At 39.5% G+C, this 18,540-nt stretch overlaps 1 protein-coding gene across 1 annotated transcript in view; it reads left to right on the top strand.

Moving 5' to 3' along the window:
• LOC141577821 (aromatase) overlaps window positions 1–5,959 on the top strand; it is a 28,616-nt gene extending 22,657 nt beyond the window's left edge. The window contains exons 6-9 of the mRNA XM_074364813.1: window positions 156–270; window positions 708–870; window positions 2,350–2,591; window positions 3,780–5,959. Coding sequence (XP_074220914.1) covers window positions 156–270; window positions 708–870; window positions 2,350–2,591; window positions 3,780–4,037 — 778 coding nt within the window. The 3' untranslated portion in view covers window positions 4,038–5,959. The remainder of the gene's footprint in view (window positions 1–155; window positions 271–707; window positions 871–2,349; window positions 2,592–3,779) is intronic.
• Window positions 5,960–18,540: the final 12,581 nt, after the last annotated feature.

The following is an 18,540-nucleotide window of genomic DNA, read 5'->3' as shown; positions in this document are numbered from 1 at the left end:
TATTTGCAAAGAATTAAGTATAAATTCAGTTATTCATGGGCACTAATTGCTTCGATTAAATTAGATCATTTTATTTAAACAAATGCAAATGAATCCATTTTTCTAGATGTCCTAACTGACTACCGATAGATTACATTTTCACTTTTTATTTCCAGCAAGGATTTGAAAGATGCTATGGAAATTCTGATAGAAGAAAAAAGACACAGGATTTCCACAACAGAGAAACTGGAAGACTGCATGGATTTCGCCACTGAATTGATTTTTGCCGAGGTACACACCTGGACTAACCATAATTCCCAAACAACATGTGTATGACTATGTACAGGTGTCTAAAAATCCAATCCTGTTTATTGTTCCATATTTCTGCATTTAAATACTTGGTCTACTATTTTTATAATGCCCAACCCAAATAGCCCACTATTAGACATCCTGGTAGGTCTGACCTTTAAGATTTAAACTATTCTGTGTCTGCACAATACAAAATATAAAAAAACCAGGAAGTCCAAAAACACTAAACATATAGAAAATGGTTGAATTATTCAGCTTTCAGCTGAAGATTGTTACAAAAAATGTTCATTTCAATCCTAGAGATGTAATTTCTATGATTTCATTTTGTTGAGGTTGTTGATCCTTGAGTGCCACCTCCCCTCCTGTTCTGAAACATTTATTCACTTTACCAATGTTTCTCCCCCTTTGCAATTGTTCAGAGACGTGGTGACCTGACAAAAGAGAACGTGAACCAGTGCATATTGGAAATGCTGATCGCAGCACCGGACACCATGTCTGTCTCTGTATTCTTCATGCTGTTTCTCATTGCAAAGCATCCCCAGGTTGAAGAGGCAGTAATGAAGGAAATCCAGACTGTTGTTGGTAAAAATTTATCAAATAAATCATACAGCTTAGAAAACTATTCTTTCGGAATATCAGTTTCTATGTCCTAAGAATCTTAGGTCAAAATCTTTATTAGAATCCACCCAGAGAGCAAAAAAGCAAGTCATTGTGTCGCATTTTCACTATGCCAGATATGTCAAAATGATAGGTCTTTCTGTGTTTTCCTAATTATCAAAAAATGCTTGTTGAAAAATTTCAAATAATAGAGAGATGTGTAAAGTAGAAAACAGTATCAGCTGATTCCTTCCACCCTGCTCCCCCGTCTCATCCCATAACCATGGGGAACCACTGTTAATATTCTGCTGTGTATTCTTCAAGGTCTTTTTTTATTGGCCACATGAACATGTATATATGGTTTAATTTATCTGTATTTAAAAAAAAAATGGGATCATCCACAAGGATCTGCTACCTATCAGAGGCAAAAGGCTTTTGAGGGTCCACCCAGGGAAATGGCTACCCCTTATGGCAGTGTTTCTGGCTTTCAAGCAGCCTGAACCTAAGGAATGCCTTTGGTTATCTTCTCCATCATCTTCCCTCTACCTCCCCATCCCAGATAAACATGCCCATTAGACTCTTAAGTGTACAGAGAGCAGTATGTGAGGAGCTGGGCTGTAAGAGTTCTCTGACCAAGTGAGACTTTCCTGAATATCACAGTTGTACAGGAGACAGGGATGCCTCAGGACCCTGGGTTGATTTTGATTCTGCAAAAGTGGTACCCCATTTGAGGATGCTTGGAAGCTTTTTCAACTTTGGGAGTCATCTGAGCATCTGTGACCAGTGTCAGGCCAATCTGAGACAGCCGGGGTGTCCGTTAATTCTCCAGAGGCATGCCTTTCACTGTAGTGGGGAGAAGAGGATTTGCCACTGTACCAAATCACGTCCTTGATGAGATGGGGAGGAGGGACTCTCAGTGATATGTTCTGACAGATGACTGCATAGGACACCAGAAGAGAAAATTACTTTGAACCTGATTAAACTCACCGTCTCACTCTGACTAGAGAAGGCATGAATGTCTTCTAGAATTTAGAGTAGGAGACAAAACTCACAAACCACAGAGGCCAGGCAGATAAATGTTTGAAGCAGACTGGGTAGCTCTACGTGATGCTGCAGAGAGGACGCCCCTCTAAAAGGTTCATCAGACACTCAACTTCAGCCCATTGTTGCCAGGCGGGAATGTGGATCCAACGTTACCTGGTTTTTAAAATTTTTCTACAAATTCAGACTTTTCTCTGAAAAACTCATGTGTTAAAATAATTGACTTCAAATCTGAATTTTCGTAAGACATTCTGTAGATCAAACATAACATACTTGGCCCAGGTTGCTGGTTTACATTAGAATCAACGATATAAATTTTTTCAACCAAGAGCAAACTGTTCTGCGGAAAGTACAGGAATTTTAATACTCATCACATGTTGAAACTAACATGACGTCCTTCATCCTTTTTATCTGCTCCCACAGGTGAAAGAGACATGAGGATTGATGATATGCAAAAACTGAAAGTGGTTGAAAACTTTATTTATGAGAGCATGAGGTACCAGCCTGTTGTGGACCTGGTCATGCGCAAAGCCTTAGAGGATGATGTCATCGATGGCTACCCGGTGAAAAAGGGGACCAACATTATCCTGAATATTGGAAGAATGCATAGACTCGAGTTTTTCCCCAAGCCCAATGAATTTACTCTGGAAAACTTTGCCAAGAATGTAAGAGCCCTTCCTTAAAACACTTGAAAATGTCAGCTGTTAAATCCGCTCTGGTTCTGTGTTTGTACCATGTGCTTTTCATTCTGTTTACTCATTCCCTTCCCACCTCACCAGGACAGCATGTTTCCCCTAGTTTGGAACACGGCCACCATGTCTGTCCTCAAGCCAAGGAGGCTGGGTCTCCAGTTCTGGGAAATGTCTTCATGGAGGCCACACAATAGGTCAAAATGTGAAAAATTCAGGCCCTTAAATCTGCCTAAAATTCAGCAAATTTTGTTTAATCTAACCAACCCGCTTTTCCATTTAAACTGATCACTTTAGAATCATGTAGATTCAGCTGCAGCATCACCCAAGCCTTCGAAATCCGTATGTGCTTCAGCTGCAAATCAGATGAGATGAACAGATTCGGTGTTTGCAGTCTGCCTTTGGTTCCCCAAATGGCCCCACAAGCAGTAGGCCCCATTCTAAACCAGCTTGGGAACTGGGAGAGCCTCAGCTTGGGCTTTTTCTATAATTGAAGTGTGCTAGAGATTCTGCCTTCATTATGTCAAGTTTAGGCAATGAGGTTTTTTAACCTGAATTATCCAGATAGTTCCCCTGTGCCTCTTTTTCCGTTTTCAATGGGGAAGAGACATGATCTCAATTAAACCAGTTCTCTAATTCATCCTGTTTCTAAATGAGCAACCTGCAGCACGTTGGCAGTTGGTCAAAAAAAAACTTACTGAGGATCTATTAAGTGCCAGGCACTGTGTAAATCCAAATGGGGATGAGAAAGACAGAGATATTTAATATATCCCATTAAATATTTGTATAACTAAAAATATGCAGATGCTTGGAACTAATAGGCAGGGAATCTACACCTCTGCCTACGTTTGTCCCTGTCACCAGGCTCTATGGCCTGGCACAAAAACGATCTTTGTCTCCGTGACGGGCAGAAGAGTAGTGACGCTGTGGACGTCCCACAGAGCTAGCTGAGTATCTTCCTGTCCGAGGCTGTGTCTCTATCAAGGAGTGAATCAAACTGGATGGACAAAGGGGCTTCTCTGAGTTAGTCACTCCTCTCCGTGAAGGAGCCGTATGGCCAAGAGGCCAAAACCAAGCGTTCTGACTGTGTTTTCAGGGTGAGTCAGACAGGGAGGCATGGCTCTAGCCTTACTACTCTGGCTAACTGTCTGACTGTTTTCCTAGGTTCCTTACAGGTACTTTCAGCCATTTGGCTTTGGGCCCCGGGCCTGTGCGGGAAAGTACATCGCCATGGTGATGATGAAGGTCACCCTGGTCACGCTTCTGAAACGCTTCCGTGTGGAGACATTGCAAGGCCAGTGTGTTGAAAAGATACAAAAGAAAAATGACTTATCCTTGCACCCAGATGAGACCTGCAAGACCAGGGACCTACTGGAAATGATTTTCATCCCAAGAAATTCAGACAAGTCCCTCGAGCACTGAAGAATGTTGGTCAGTCCCTGCTCTGAAGTATTTCTCAACAGTATTCCACATGGAAACCACCATCTTTACCAAGAGGTCCTCCTCACATGAACATTTCATAGCGTTTTATAGGCTTATTTCCTATGAGTTGTCAGCAAGCCTATCTGAGCTTATCTCATCTGAGCTTATCTACACCAGAAACCAGACTGCAAGAGAAAACATGGAGGCTAAGAGTTTGTGCAAGAAGCTGCAGCCTTAAAGACCCAATTCCACAAAATGTGCTTTGGAAAAGACCCAGCAGCAGAACTTATGACCTCCTCCCCGTGGTTTCTCCACTGCCCTGCCCTGCCCTGAGAAGGGAGAAGCACTCATGCTGATTAGAAGAGCCAGGCTGGAATCTGGGTACCTCGGATCAAACACACTTGTTAGTGTGAATAAGGGGTTCTGATTTGGTTTTCGGCAGGGCTGGGGACTGTAACATCCATCCTTTGAGAAATTCTTACAAACCTAGCATTTGACTTTTCCTATGGATCTGTTCAATTATCTCTCGTTTACTCACATGGGATTTGTCTGTGGCAAAAGTTAAATCGAAGACTATCCTTTCCCAACCTCTCTATTCCTCAGCTACTTGCTTCTGATACAAAAGGTATAGATTCAGGTAATACAAGGTAACTTAGTAACAGCCAGAGTAAAATACAATTAGGACCATGTATCTGCTGTAGGAAGAAAATTCACACAATGCATTTTAAATTCAAATAAAATTCCTTTTTTCATGTTTGCATTGTTGCTTAGCTCCAGGAATGCAGTAACCAAGAGATAACTTTAGGTGATAGCATCTTAGCATCTAGTAACTCTTGCCGCAGCTCCAGCGAATTGAGGGGAGGGGAAGTCCTCTGAATCTATATCTGATTCTACAACCTAGTGGTTTAAAATGCCTAAGGACTGCTCCTCCTGTTCCATTATCCTTCTCCCTCCCTCCCATTTGCCCCTCTTTCTTTCCATGACCTCAAGAGCAACAGATTAGTAGACAACGTGGCTAGGGTAGAACTCCTGCAATCACTTTTTATCCTACCTCAGATTTCACAGTTACTTTAGAGATTTAATAGTCACCTAGTTTATTTAATCCCTGTATGCAGCCTTGGGAAAATGCACACCTTGGAATCAGCTCTGGACAGTGAATCCAATAGATGAGTTAATTTTCCAAATACTACTTTCCCTGTATTATATCCATATTGCCATAAGAATGTATCTGCTGAAAGCCATTTAAAAACTAAAAAACTAAACTCATTTACAAATATGTAAATGTTTGGTATTAAGTCAACCTGAATATTCTTCTCATCCTGCTGTTTGGCTATAGAGCAACAACTGAGTATAGAATGAGGGTGTAAGCTCCTGAGAGCAGGAGCTCTTTTCTTTCTTTTGGAACCCATGATCGTCTCCCATTCTTACTCCCCATATTTACTCTCAAGATCAACACTGAATTGACTCCCTTGCTCAGAGATACTATAATTGACCCAGAAACAAAGTAAATAGGAGGCCAGTATCCTAAGAATTCAAGGATGGGCATTGTAAGGGAGCAAATATTTGAAACTTGAACTATCTGGATCATCGGTATGACCTAAACATATGTGGAAATATATCTGTGTACTCAGATGTCTGTAGTCAGGTCTAGACGAGCATCCTAATAATTCAGACCCATGAAAGAAAAGCCAGGATTTTAGACTTAATGTATCCAAATTAATTCACTTGATGATTATTAAGAAACAGTTTACTTTGTCTCTAACTGGAGCTCCACTGTAGAAAAAAACAGACTTTGGATCAGTATACTTCACCCATCCAATTCCCCTGAACATCTGCTGTATTTAATGTGTATATATGTAGCCAAGGCCATCATCTATACAGTCAATGTGAAATGGAGATGGATATAGTTGTATATAGATAACACAGACACAAAAATTTGCTAGGGGAACACTGGGGTGGGGGTTGGGGACAAGGGGAGAAAGAAAGTACTGGTTTGCATGATCTAAGCACACTATCCCAGAAACAAATTATCTGGGTAATTGTTCAACTTGTCACTGTTTGGCCTGTATTGACAAACCTCATATGTTTGTACAGGTTTGGCTTACAGAATTTGGAGTATCATTGACTTTTCAGTGGGCTAGTGAACTTATATTTGAAAACCCTGTTTTCTCTTCAGAATTTTGCCTAATTGTTAAGTACTTAATTGTCACTCTGAATGTGCAGTGGATTCTGTTTTCACCAGCTCTCAAAGAACTAGGCTGTATAAATTATCAGTGAAATGCATGCATTTAGGGGCTCCATCATTTTAAACTGTGACAACTGTAGTCTCGTATCTTTGGATGTTCCAGACACCTCCCTTCTGCCTTCAATTGACATTCTACTTTCCCTTCTCCCAAGTGGAAAACCATCTCATTCAAAAAAGCCCCACATACTGAGAAGTGCCAGTTGGAAATTGTCACTTTTTATTTCTAAACAGCACCCCTCACCATTCATGGTGCTAAAATTCCACATAAATGTGTGGCATTGGCGCACCGGAAAGAATGCAAGCTGGGCCTTCCTCAACCTCCTGTATTAGTTGGGCTCTGGGACTAAGTCTCTCACTTGTACTTGCAGAAAGACTTGCTAAAATAAACTTCGTCAAAGTAGGAAGCTGAATGGAATGTGCGATACTTTCAGCTGAATTATTTAACAAACAGAAGTCAAGGGCTGAACCTTCCATGACTCAACTCAGACAAGGCTTCCTGAATGAACTCCCTCATTCCCTCAGTGCAGCTTTTAGCAGGTGTTGGCCTCCATCTAGGGAGTCACTGATATACTCTGTTTACACCAGCTCAACATGACAAAAGGAATGCATTTAGATAAGACAACCTGGTCATTAAGTCCAGCCCATTAGCCCTACCTACCTCTTTCTATTATTAAGAAAGCATTTCAAAGTATGAGAAAAATGAAAATCATTATGTAAGTGTAAGTATAAAAATGTCTAGAATGTCAAGAATAAATTTGAAACCATTCTAATTATAACCAAAAGCATTCTAACTATAACCTGACTACATTTTAATTTTTTAATAATACATTTCTTGCAATAAAGTTCTCAAGTTATGAGACATGGAAGTTGAGCCTGTGGCCCAGGTGATTTTTAGTTCCTTTCAGTTCACCAATTCCATAAATAAGGAAGAAGTGAAGCCTTGAATCTCAGAACAGCATTTTCTTAAACATATGTTTTTTTTAAACTTTCTATACCTCAGTTTTCTCATCAATTCAACCAAAATAGTAATTACCTCATACAGTTGCTGTGAAAATTACAAGGGATAATTTATGTGACACTCTCAGCACAGTGTCTGGTATAGGGCAACCTTTCAATAAGCCTTGGGCCTGATGGTAATGATGCTCAGTAATTGGGCTGATTATGACACCTTGAAAACTCTTTTCATGCAGAGGAGGGAGCAGAAGATGTACCAGATGCTTCAGCATCTGTGATCTCATCTTTAGCTTCCTGCACATGGGTGTAATTGCCCCAGGAAGCCCCATATTGTATTGACGAGAAGATGATGACCAGGGAGTTTGGGAGACTTGCCTTCAAGAACTCAGCCAGTAGAGGAGCTGGGTTCTAGTCCATTTCTCACCCCAAAGCCTTGACCCCTCCGGCATGCCACCTCTTTGTGGCAGGACTCACTACTGGAAGGCTGAGGGGTCTAGTCCCAAGTTCGCAGCTCTCCACCATGTTGGGTAAACCCTTTCAAGTCTTGCTCATTATCCAAGATATCTGAGTCTGGAATATCTGTTTCTTCATCCATAAAATCTGGATGATTCTAGCTGCCTTAACCACTTCCCACATATGTTTGGAGGATCTTTCTCAAGAGAAGTAGTGCATGGGAAAGTGCTGTAAAACCTCACTTAGCATAAGGTGGTAGTATTGATGTGTCGATTCCATCAGCTGCCTCAACAGGAAATTATCAGATTTCATTAAGCTATTACCTAACCACTAGGCACATTTTTAGTTTTGCCCTGTTTCAGTTCATTTCAGATGTGGCACTGCATGAAAAAAATAAAGAACGAGAAAAAAGGAGTAATTTACCATAAACTCACAGAGGGCAAACCAGACTTCATGATGGCCATAAAATCCTCTCCATTTTGGCCAAATTAGCAAATGCTAAGAAGAGAAATAACAACGGATACCACAGAAATATAAAAATTCATTAACAGTATACTATAATTAGTTATATACCAACAGACTGGATAACCTAGAAGAAATGGGCAATTTTCTAGAAACATACAGCCTGCCACAATTGAGTCAAGAAGAAACAGATAATTTGGTCAGACTAATCACTAGAAGTGAAACAGAATCTGTAAAAAAACCAAAATAAACAAACAAAAAACAAACAACTCCCTGCATGCATGCAAACAAACTTCACTGGGGATTTCTAACAAACATACAGAGGAGAAATTATATCAATCTTTATCAAAATATTCCAAAAGAGTGAAGAAGAAAGAATACACCCAAATTAATCTAGGAATCCACCATCCCCCTGATACCAAAACCAGACAAAGACACACACCCCCAAAAGGAAAATTATGGGCCAGTATCACTGATGAATAGGTGCAAAAATCCCAACAAAATATTAGCAAACCAATCCAACAATACATAAAAAAACATCATACACCATGATTAAGTTTCATTCATTCCAGGGTCACAACTGTGGTTCAACATATGAAAATCAATCATTGTGATACACCACACTAACAAAAGAAACGACAAAAACCACATGACCATCTCAATAGATGCAGAAAAATCATCTGACAAAATTCAACATCCAATCATGATTAAAAATCTCACCAAAGTGGGTATAGAGAGAACATGTCTCAACATAGTAAAAGCTATTTATGATAAATATAAATCAATGAAATTAGAACACTCTCTCACAGCATATACAAAAGTAAATCCCAAATAGTTTATTAGAGATCTAAATATACGACATAACACCATAAAATTCCTAGAATAGGCAAAACATTCTCTGACATAAATCATAGCCATATTTCCTTAGATCAGTCTCCCAAGGCAAAAGAAATAAAAGCAAAAGTTAAAAAAAAAAGAGAGATCTAATCAAACTAAAAAGCTTTTGCATAGCAAAGGAAACCATAAACAAAACAAAAAGTCAACCAATGGAATGGAAGAAAATATTTGGAAATGATGCAGCCAACAAAAGGTTAATATCCAAAATATACAAACAGTTTATACAACTTAATGTCAAAACAACAACAACAACCCAATCAAAAAAATGGGCACAAGACCTAAAGAGACATTTTTCCAAAGAAGACATATAGATGGCCAACAGGCATATGAAAAAATGTTCAGTGTTGCAAATTATTAGAGAAATGCAGATCAAAACCACAATGAGGTTATCACTTCATACTAGTCATAATGGCCATCATTAAAAAGTCAACAAATAATAAATGTTGGAGAGGGTATGGAGAAAAAGGAACTTTCCTACACTGTTGGTGGGAATGTAAATTGGTGTGGCCACTATGGGGAACGGTATGGAGGTTCCTTAAAAAACTAAAAATACAGTTACTATATAATCCAGCAATCAATCCCACTCCTGGAGATATACCCAGAGAAACTGCTAATTTGAAAAGATACAAGCACCACAATGTTCAAAGCAGCACTGTTTACAATAGCTAAGACATGGAAGCAACCCAAAGGTCCACTGACAGATAAATGGATAAAGATGTTGTATATGTATGATGGAATATTACTCAGCCATAAAAAGAATGTCATAATGCCATTTGTAGCAACATGGATGGACCTAGAGATTATCATACTAAGCAAAGTAAGTCAGACAGAGAAAAGTGATATCATATGATATTACTTAGATGTGGAATCTAAAAAAAAAATGATACAAATGAACTTATTTACAAACTAGAAATAGATTCACAGACATACGAAACAAACTTGTTACTAAAGGGAAAGGGAGGGGGTGACAAATTAGAAGTTTGGGATTAACATATACACACTACTATATATAAAATAGATAAACAACAAGGATCTACTGTATAGCACACATAACTATATTCAGTATCTTGTAATGATGTATAATGGAAAAGAATATGGAAAGGACAGACACTCTATGATGTCACTTGTATGTGGAATGTAAAAAATAATACAAATAAATCTAAATACAAAACAGAAACAGACTTATACACCTATAAAACAAATTTAGGGTTACCAAAGATGAGACAAAGGGAAGGAGGGACAAGTTAGGAGTATGGGATTAACAGATACAAGCTACTATATATAAAATAGGTAAGCAGCAAGGATTTACTGCATTGCACAGGAAACTATATTTAATACCTTGAAATAACCTATAAAGGGATATAATCCTATATATATAACTGAAACATTTCGCTATATACCTGAAGCTAACACAATATTGTAAGTCAACTATACTTCCAATTATGTCAGACTATAATCAAGACCCTCAAATGAATCAGAGCCTCAAAGACCCTCAGAGCTGCATAGCTTTTAAGATCATTAACACATCATATGTGTTAGCCCTTGTCTCCAACCCCAACTCTGCTCAGTGTGGAAAATGATGCCTAAAGAACCTTAATGGCTCGTCCACGGATATACAGATAAGTCGGTAGGGGAACAGCATGGAGGGACACTGACTCTTTGTCCAGTGTTGCTTGTACTATGTGGAAAGGCTGAGCAATAGTAAACACAGAAATCCATCCTGCCATTCTTACTGCAATTGAGGCCAATAGCAAATGATAATGGCAGGAAATTTTTGTAAACCACAAATTAATAAAAACATTGTAACTTAGGACTATCATTGCTTAGGTCTTCTCTGGAGTCCATTAAGATTGAGCTTTGGCTGCTTCATGGGTACAAATCAGTCTTTGCCCTATTCCTCTTGGCTTCATTCGCCTCCTTGGCTGAATCATCTGTGACTTGGTTTACATGACCAGAGATGGGACATTTCCAAGACAAATGCTGGATGCAGATACCTACAAACAGCATCAACCTAATGCTTTTCAGTTCAATGCTATGGCAGCACTAAAGTTCCCATCTTCACAACCTGTCAGAGTATTTTTGGTTTTCCATTTGGTTATTGATGTTTTCCAGTGAGATGTGTCCTGCTCTGCACTCTCTGAGGCCTTTATGAGCATGTTCCCCATCAGGCGACTTGGGTCAGAAGCACTTAACACGCAGGGCAGGAAACAGCTCTTATGACACAACCTGCTTTTCACCCAGTCTAAGGAAGAGGTACACTCAATGCTGATGCCTTCTCAAAGCTTCTACTTGTTTATGATACGAACGTAGATAATTTAAAACTGGCCATAAATACAATCAAAGGAGGTTCCCTCTTTTAATCACAAGAAAACAAAAGAAAGAAAAGAAGTAATCAACCCACACCTTTCAAAAGATCTTGCAGTGATAGATCATGGAAATAAAAGTGACAAATTCATTTAGATGAAACAATCGCATCTTTTCTTTTTAGGAATTAATCATATCTCAAGGATTCAGGAGAAATTCTTTACATGGTTCTTACTGTTCTCATAGATTTATGGTATGTTATTGCTGGAGCAAAAAGAGCTACCCGCTACAAACGTTGAAGACTTAGAAGTTAAGAACTCTGTGTAAGGCCACATAGCTAATGGACATCAAGACAAGAAAGAAACTTTATCTCTGGGCTTTCAGTCTAGCACATGCTCACTCAACTCTTACTTTCTCCTCCAGAAAGCTCAGGCTACAATCTGCCTGACATGTCAGGCTGTTCACTGCCTTGGTGGCATGAGTTAGGAATTCTGAAAGTACTTTCTGTGTATTAAAGGCTTGAGCACTCAGTGCCAGATTTCTTACTATCAGAGAAAAAAGATACAGATATGGAAAAGTGTGAGGTAAGAATGTTCTCCGGTAATGGATTGGAATTGAAGGTATCAGTATGAACTCCTGATTTTTAATAGGTAAATAGATCAATAAATACATTTTCTAGCTCTGTCCACTGAACATGCTTAGAAGTACTGACATTCCAACAGTAATGAGCACATCTAGCACTTATGTCTTGGAATACCATTCTTTTGTCTTTTGAAATACCATTCTTCACTAAAATGAGCCTGGGCTCCTTGAAGGGAAAGTCTTGTATTCCATAACTGGATCATAAATAGCACAAAATAGCTTGGAACATTTCTTTGTACCAGAAACTAAGGAGATGCTCAATGAGTAGCTGGGAAAATGGCCCAGGATCAGCTCAAAGTAATCTCCACTCGCCAAATCTGCCACAATTTGAGCATCAGTAATAAAAATGCATAATATTCCACTGAGTAAAATAAGAAAATAAAATAAGAACCCATGAGAGGACATATATACATACATAAATACATATATACATGTATTAAGCAGGGGAACAGATAAAGCTCTTCCTTATGGAAAAAATGCTATAATAAATATAGAAGGTATGATGGAATTAGAGAATCATCATTGGACACTGAAACTAGTTTGATGAGGATGACAGTTTAATGAGGAACAGAATATATAGATAGTCTCAAAGTATTTCCTTACAAATTATTTACTTCTTACAAATGGGAAAATGGTAACTTAATGTTAGAGAAATCTGGCAGACACCATCTGTTTCAGGGGCTAGGGCTACATAACAAATTATCCCCAAGTTCACCATTATTAAACAGCCATTTATTATGCTTATGGATTGTGGGTTTAGGAACTTAGACAAGGAACATCAGGGATGACTTGTCTGAACTCCATGACGTTGGGAGTTTCAGCTAGAAAACTTGAAGTCGAAAGGCTAGAATTATCTGAAGGCTCTGTTACTCACGTACATCATGTATTTGATGTTGTCTGTCACTGGGAGCCTTGGACCCTCTTGGGCTTCCTACAGGATGGTGGCTACCTGTATTAACTACGGTACAGTTACAACTTCTCACTTTGTTATTAGTAAGTAGCTTATAGGGAGATAGTTTGAGACTGTATAAATACACTACATCTCAGTCATGACTCTTCCACTAACTTTAGCATCTACTGAGAATTTTTGCCTGCAATAATTATTATTGCAGTATTGTTGCAAACTGAATTTTACATGCCAGTTTACTTCACAGACATACACATTTCTTCAATTAGTCCAAAACCAAAACAGAGTAATTCTTGGAAGCAGAGAATCCATTTGTTTGGCTTACAAGGCTTCACCTTTGAAAAAGTCCCTTGTTTTTCTACATTGACAGTCTTTGCTAATCCACTAGGCTACTAAAAAAAAAAAGATACCTCATTATTCCTTGAACTGCATTTCTATTATTACATACTGAAATTAAGCATCTTTTCATGTCTGAATTGTTTGTATTTAATTTTTGTTAACTATTTGTTCTTATTTCTCCATTTTATATTTGCTTGCAGTTTTTTATACATAAAGAAATAACTATGGAATAAAGAAATATATTATGAAATATATATGTGAAAATATATTATGAAAAACAGCCTTCATCAGTTATACATGTTGCAAGCATTTTTTCCAGGTTTGTGTTTCCCTTTCTCGTAATTTTGGTTGAGTATCTTTTATGCACAATTTTTTGTTATTTCTATGTAGTAGAATTTACCAATTTGTGTGTGTCTCTGTGTGGGTGTATTAGCAGACTCTTTCCCATTCTGCTATTACTAGTCAAATCACTCATATTTTCACATACTATTTTTTATTATCTCATTCTTTATGTTTCTTTTATTTTGTCTATCTGGAATTCAGTTTGGTGTTAGAAATGAGTTAGAGATCCAACTTTCCTTTTTCATGTAATGATCCAGTTGTCTGAACACTATTAAATGAATAACTTACCTCTTCCCTAACTGACGTAACTCTTATCGTGTAATAAACTCCCATATGTGTTTATCTTACTTTCTAGTCTATATTAAGGATTTAGTCATGCAATTTTACTATGTTGTTTTAATTATAATAGACGTAAAATAATACCTAGTATGATCAGTATATCTACATTAGTTTTTTCCCCACAGTATTTCTAAGAATATGCTTGTTTCTTTTTTTTGTGACCTTTGATTTGGTTTGTATGCATAAAAATGTCGGTTATATTAGGAAAGTAATATATTTCTGGATTAATTTAAGGAGGCTTTACATCTTTTGATACTGATGTATCAGTATCAAAGTCTTCTCAAGTATACAGAAGTTCAAACCTAGCAGACCTTTCTGTTGCTCAAGGCTTATTTTGTATCCCCCTTTTTGGTGTGGCTTAAAATAGCATTTTAGATGTGCTTTTGATGTACATCTATTTTATGATTATATTTATTTGGGGGAGTATTTTATCTGTTTCATCACTATTGTAAATAAATTCTTTTCTCCCATCCAGTCTTATAACTGATTACTGCTTATACATAAATGTTTATAAATAGTTCATAAGTTCTCTAAGTTTAGGTCACTTAACGGAAGGAAGAGGATTTTATTTCTTTCTATATCAATCACCACACATAATAGTAAAAAATGAATCTAGGTCTATATAGAAAAGCAAAAGACTATTTTCTGTCCTCTTATTACCTAATCTTAAAATAACCCTATGTTGGAGATGTTATGATAATCCTCATTATATGGGTGAGAAAAACGAGATCAGCAAGGTTTGCTGGCTTGCCTGAGCTCCACAAAATCATTGCGTCTGTTCAGGCAGTTTAAACAGACTTCTCTGTCCATCTTCAAGTGGTTAATCAAGTAACCCTCACCATAAGCCTCTGTCCCTATTTCGTGTGAAAATCTGTGTGAAAAGAAAGAAAAATACTGCCGCTTCCTTCAAACCTCAGAGAAGGTAGAAATAAACTTCACAAAATCCTGGAACAGAAACTGAGGCAGACAGACAGAACTCTGAAAGTTCTGAAACTCTGAAAGCCTGCTAGAACCACTTGAGTGATGAGTTCCTCGGGAAAAGTGAGGCTAAATAGTGCCTGGTTAGAGAAAAATGGTCATTATATTTGTTTGCATGTTTATTCTGAATGATTTTTCCACTCTTTATATATATAACTGGTAAATTTTAAACTGCTTTATATAATAAAGTTCTGTGTGGTTTTTAATAAAAAGGATTCTATTTTTATAGAGTTGAAATATACAGGGCTAATTTTGTAGTTTATCAAAAAGCAGGTGCTCTGCAGGGAGGCAAGTGAGTCACCACCTAGTGAACATTTCTAAACGGAAAACATCAAAAGAAGGCTCCATGTGACAGCCACTAAGAGACCAGAGCACTCAGCAGGCCAGCACCAAACTATGTGCCATTTCTGATCAGAAGCACATCGTATTTGAAAGATCTTTAAAAATCCTGCAGTATCTGAAGTGAAGCACCACAAACAACAGGAGCTCTGACCTGATCTATGTGCTGTGCCCTCTTCTGCTCTCCAACGTGATTTCCATATTTTCTGTTAACCAGAGTGCTGCTTTGTTGACTTGAGTTGACTGTATGGACCATGTGAGCTGACCATCCTCTACATCAAAACCCTGACTTGATTCTTCTGGCTTCAAACCTGTCTTCACCTGGGACACATGCCCTCCTTCTTCTCCAGCTACAACAGCCTGTCATCCAAGCCTATCATTTCAGCTTTCAAGACATTTTTAAATCAATCTTGCCTCTTACTGCCAAATCGCAATCCTGGCCTTTAGCCCTGAATTCTGGATTTGCTCATTTACTCAACACATTTTGACTGGGCACCGACTGCTGCTATATTCAGCCACCTCACTGGGCACGGGGTAGACAGATGAGGGCAGTACCCCCTGTGGACCAGGGAGAGGGTGTTATTTATAGAATGTTTCAGGTGAAACGGTGCAGATCAGGTCAAGAAGGGTGAGGAGTTTTCCTGCTGGACTTCCTGACATGAACTCCTTCTATTTTGATCCACCACGCCTTCTCTTTCAGCCTGCCTGCTCTCCTTCATTCCTGACTCACAAACTTTCAGAGCTCTGTCCTTCATCCATTCAGCTCATCTCCCAAGTCTGTACGGCTCTCTGCTCAGAGATACAGATGGGGTGACATCCAGTCCCCGGCCTTAGCTCAGCAGGAGGAAGACAGACCAGCAGACCCACAATTATGCAGACAGCTGCCTAAGGCAGGAGTAATGGGTGTTCTGAGGGCCCAGAGAGGACAAGAGAAACTCTGTTCGGCAGTGGGAAGATCTGTCCTGGGGAGGTTTCCAAGAAAAGATGACATTCACTCTGGATGCTCAAAGGTGAATAGATACTTATCAGCTAGACATCAGGGAAGACTAGACAGAGAGCTCCCCAGACAGAGGGAGCTGCAGGAGGAAAGGCTCAGAAGAATGAATGGAAGGTTCAGGACTCAGGGACAGCAGTCCCTCTGCACGGCGGGAGAGGAGGCACCCGCCTAGGGTGGCAATGATCCAGATTCTGACCGCATCATCGGATATGATGGCCATATGTTCCCTTTACCATGTGGACCTATCATCCCTGAGGATGTCTGAGGCAATAAGAACTAATAATAAGGTTTTAAATGAGTGAAATCCCATGCAGCCATGTCTGGCTCTCTTTCACATGCTGCTGCTCTGACATGGCTAGGTTTGGATGGGGATCAACAGTCCCTGTGAATCAGGCCCTGGGAATAAGGCTCCTATTCACAAGTGACAGTGTGGACTGAAGTTGTAGGACTGAGGCATCGATTACCCTAGCTGCAGGAGTGTTGGCATCTGATGGCTCAGATGAGTTTTCCTCTAGGACTTGTGCTCAGCTGAAGACAGCTGCCTCATCCAAAGTCATGACCCACTTCCATAGATGACCCACATCCAGTGATGGATGCAGGGAACAAAGCCTGGGCCCCTTACTTTGATACAGAACCACTCTAAGGGACCACTCCAGGCCTCCCATGGGATTGGCTGACCTTTGTCAACTCCCTCTTCCCAATCCTGCCTCCTTCACTCCACCATCCCTGTTCTTCCCCAAAACACTCCCCAATGCACATAAGTCTCTGTCTCAGAGTCTGCTTTCCAGAGAACCTGACCTACAGCAGATACCCTAGGCAGCCTGGTTCCCATTCAAACAAGACCTGATGGTATCAAGATAGTTTAAGAAAGACTGTCTCAAGCTGAAGGAAGTTGGTCAGTCATGGAAACGTCATAGAGGTAGTTACTGTCAATGCTCACCCAAGCTCTGTGCTGGGAGAAGACTTTTCAGGGTCTCACAAGCTCTGCTCCACCTGGAAGGACATTTCCTTCCTGGAGAGATGGATGTGTAGGGCTGCTGGAAACTGGTGCCCTTAAAGGAAATCCACATCCTGTAACTAAATCCTCTCTTCCCTTTCTCATCCTCATCAAGAGACACTGTGATTCTCATTTACCTTTCTGTGCACCTCGTCTGTAGACAGAGAGTGCCTAAACAGGTGTTCATCTGGCAGTTACAATTTCTTATTTTCAATCAGCACATTGACATCTAGACTTAGAGTCTGTCTCCTGAAAACTCCATCAGTCTGAGTGAACTAGTCAGTGCTGAGACAGTGAGGAGGACCATTGTGCAAGCCCACAAGGCAGAGTCTAAACCTAGGTGATGGACAGTCCACTATGGCAATGCCCTTCTGAGGGGGTCTTTGGGTGGACAGACAGTCTGCTGCTTCTTATGATATCTCAGCCTAGACTTTGAAATATCTATAAACTTAATTCAGAGGGAACCCAGAAACAGCTCTGCCTTCCCCAGTACAGCCCAGTCTCAGACCAAATTCACTAGGAAACAGACCTCTTTTCCCTCAGATGTCAGGGAAGATGACTGTTGGGAGGTTGAAGAGATTTTTCAGAAGTAAAGGAAATGAAAGGAATTGAGAACCCTCCCTGGAGTGAACAGGACCAAGGCCCTCCTATGAGGAGATATAGTTGACATACTAAAGCAAGATTTCTGTGAACAACCTCTTTGGAATAAAGGAGATGGTTTTCCTGGTAACTGCCTTCTGACTTCACTTTAAAACCTCAACAGGAAATTCACTCATGTTGATGAAATAAAAATTCACATTTTAAGGCAAGACCAGAGAAATTTAAACATAAAAATTTTTATCTGCCCTTTGGCCCCTTCCTTCTGTCTAGTGTGCACTGTGCATCTGTATCATGCATTAATCAGACCTCTCCAATGACAGTAATACCTGCTTAGCCGTGAAGATCATTTTTTCTCCTCTGAACCCTGCTAGGTAGCTTCTTAGAAGAGAACATCTCTTTCTCAATCCTGTCAGGCATCAAGATAACCCACTACTCACCTTGTGTGTGCAGACATCTTTGGTGAACTCTACGCACAATGCCAATGTATCACTTCCCTTAAATATAGCATTTGGTGGAGACCACACAGGTCAGAAGACCTGGGGAGATACTGCACGACACCTAACAGAAGTTCTTACCTTAAATACTTACTTGTGGCCTCATTAATGTTACTAGCTATATTACTTCTACTTGTCTCCTTTTACAAGATTATTGTTTCTTGCATTACTAGATGTGTCACTGAGTCTCAGATAAAATTAATGATGATTAGAT

This window comes from Camelus bactrianus, chromosome 6 (genome assembly GCF_048773025.1).
Source record: "Camelus bactrianus isolate YW-2024 breed Bactrian camel chromosome 6, ASM4877302v1, whole genome shotgun sequence".
Taxonomy (NCBI): domain Eukaryota; kingdom Metazoa; phylum Chordata; class Mammalia; order Artiodactyla; family Camelidae; genus Camelus; species Camelus bactrianus.
This window is presented reverse-complemented; position numbering and strand designations above follow the sequence as displayed.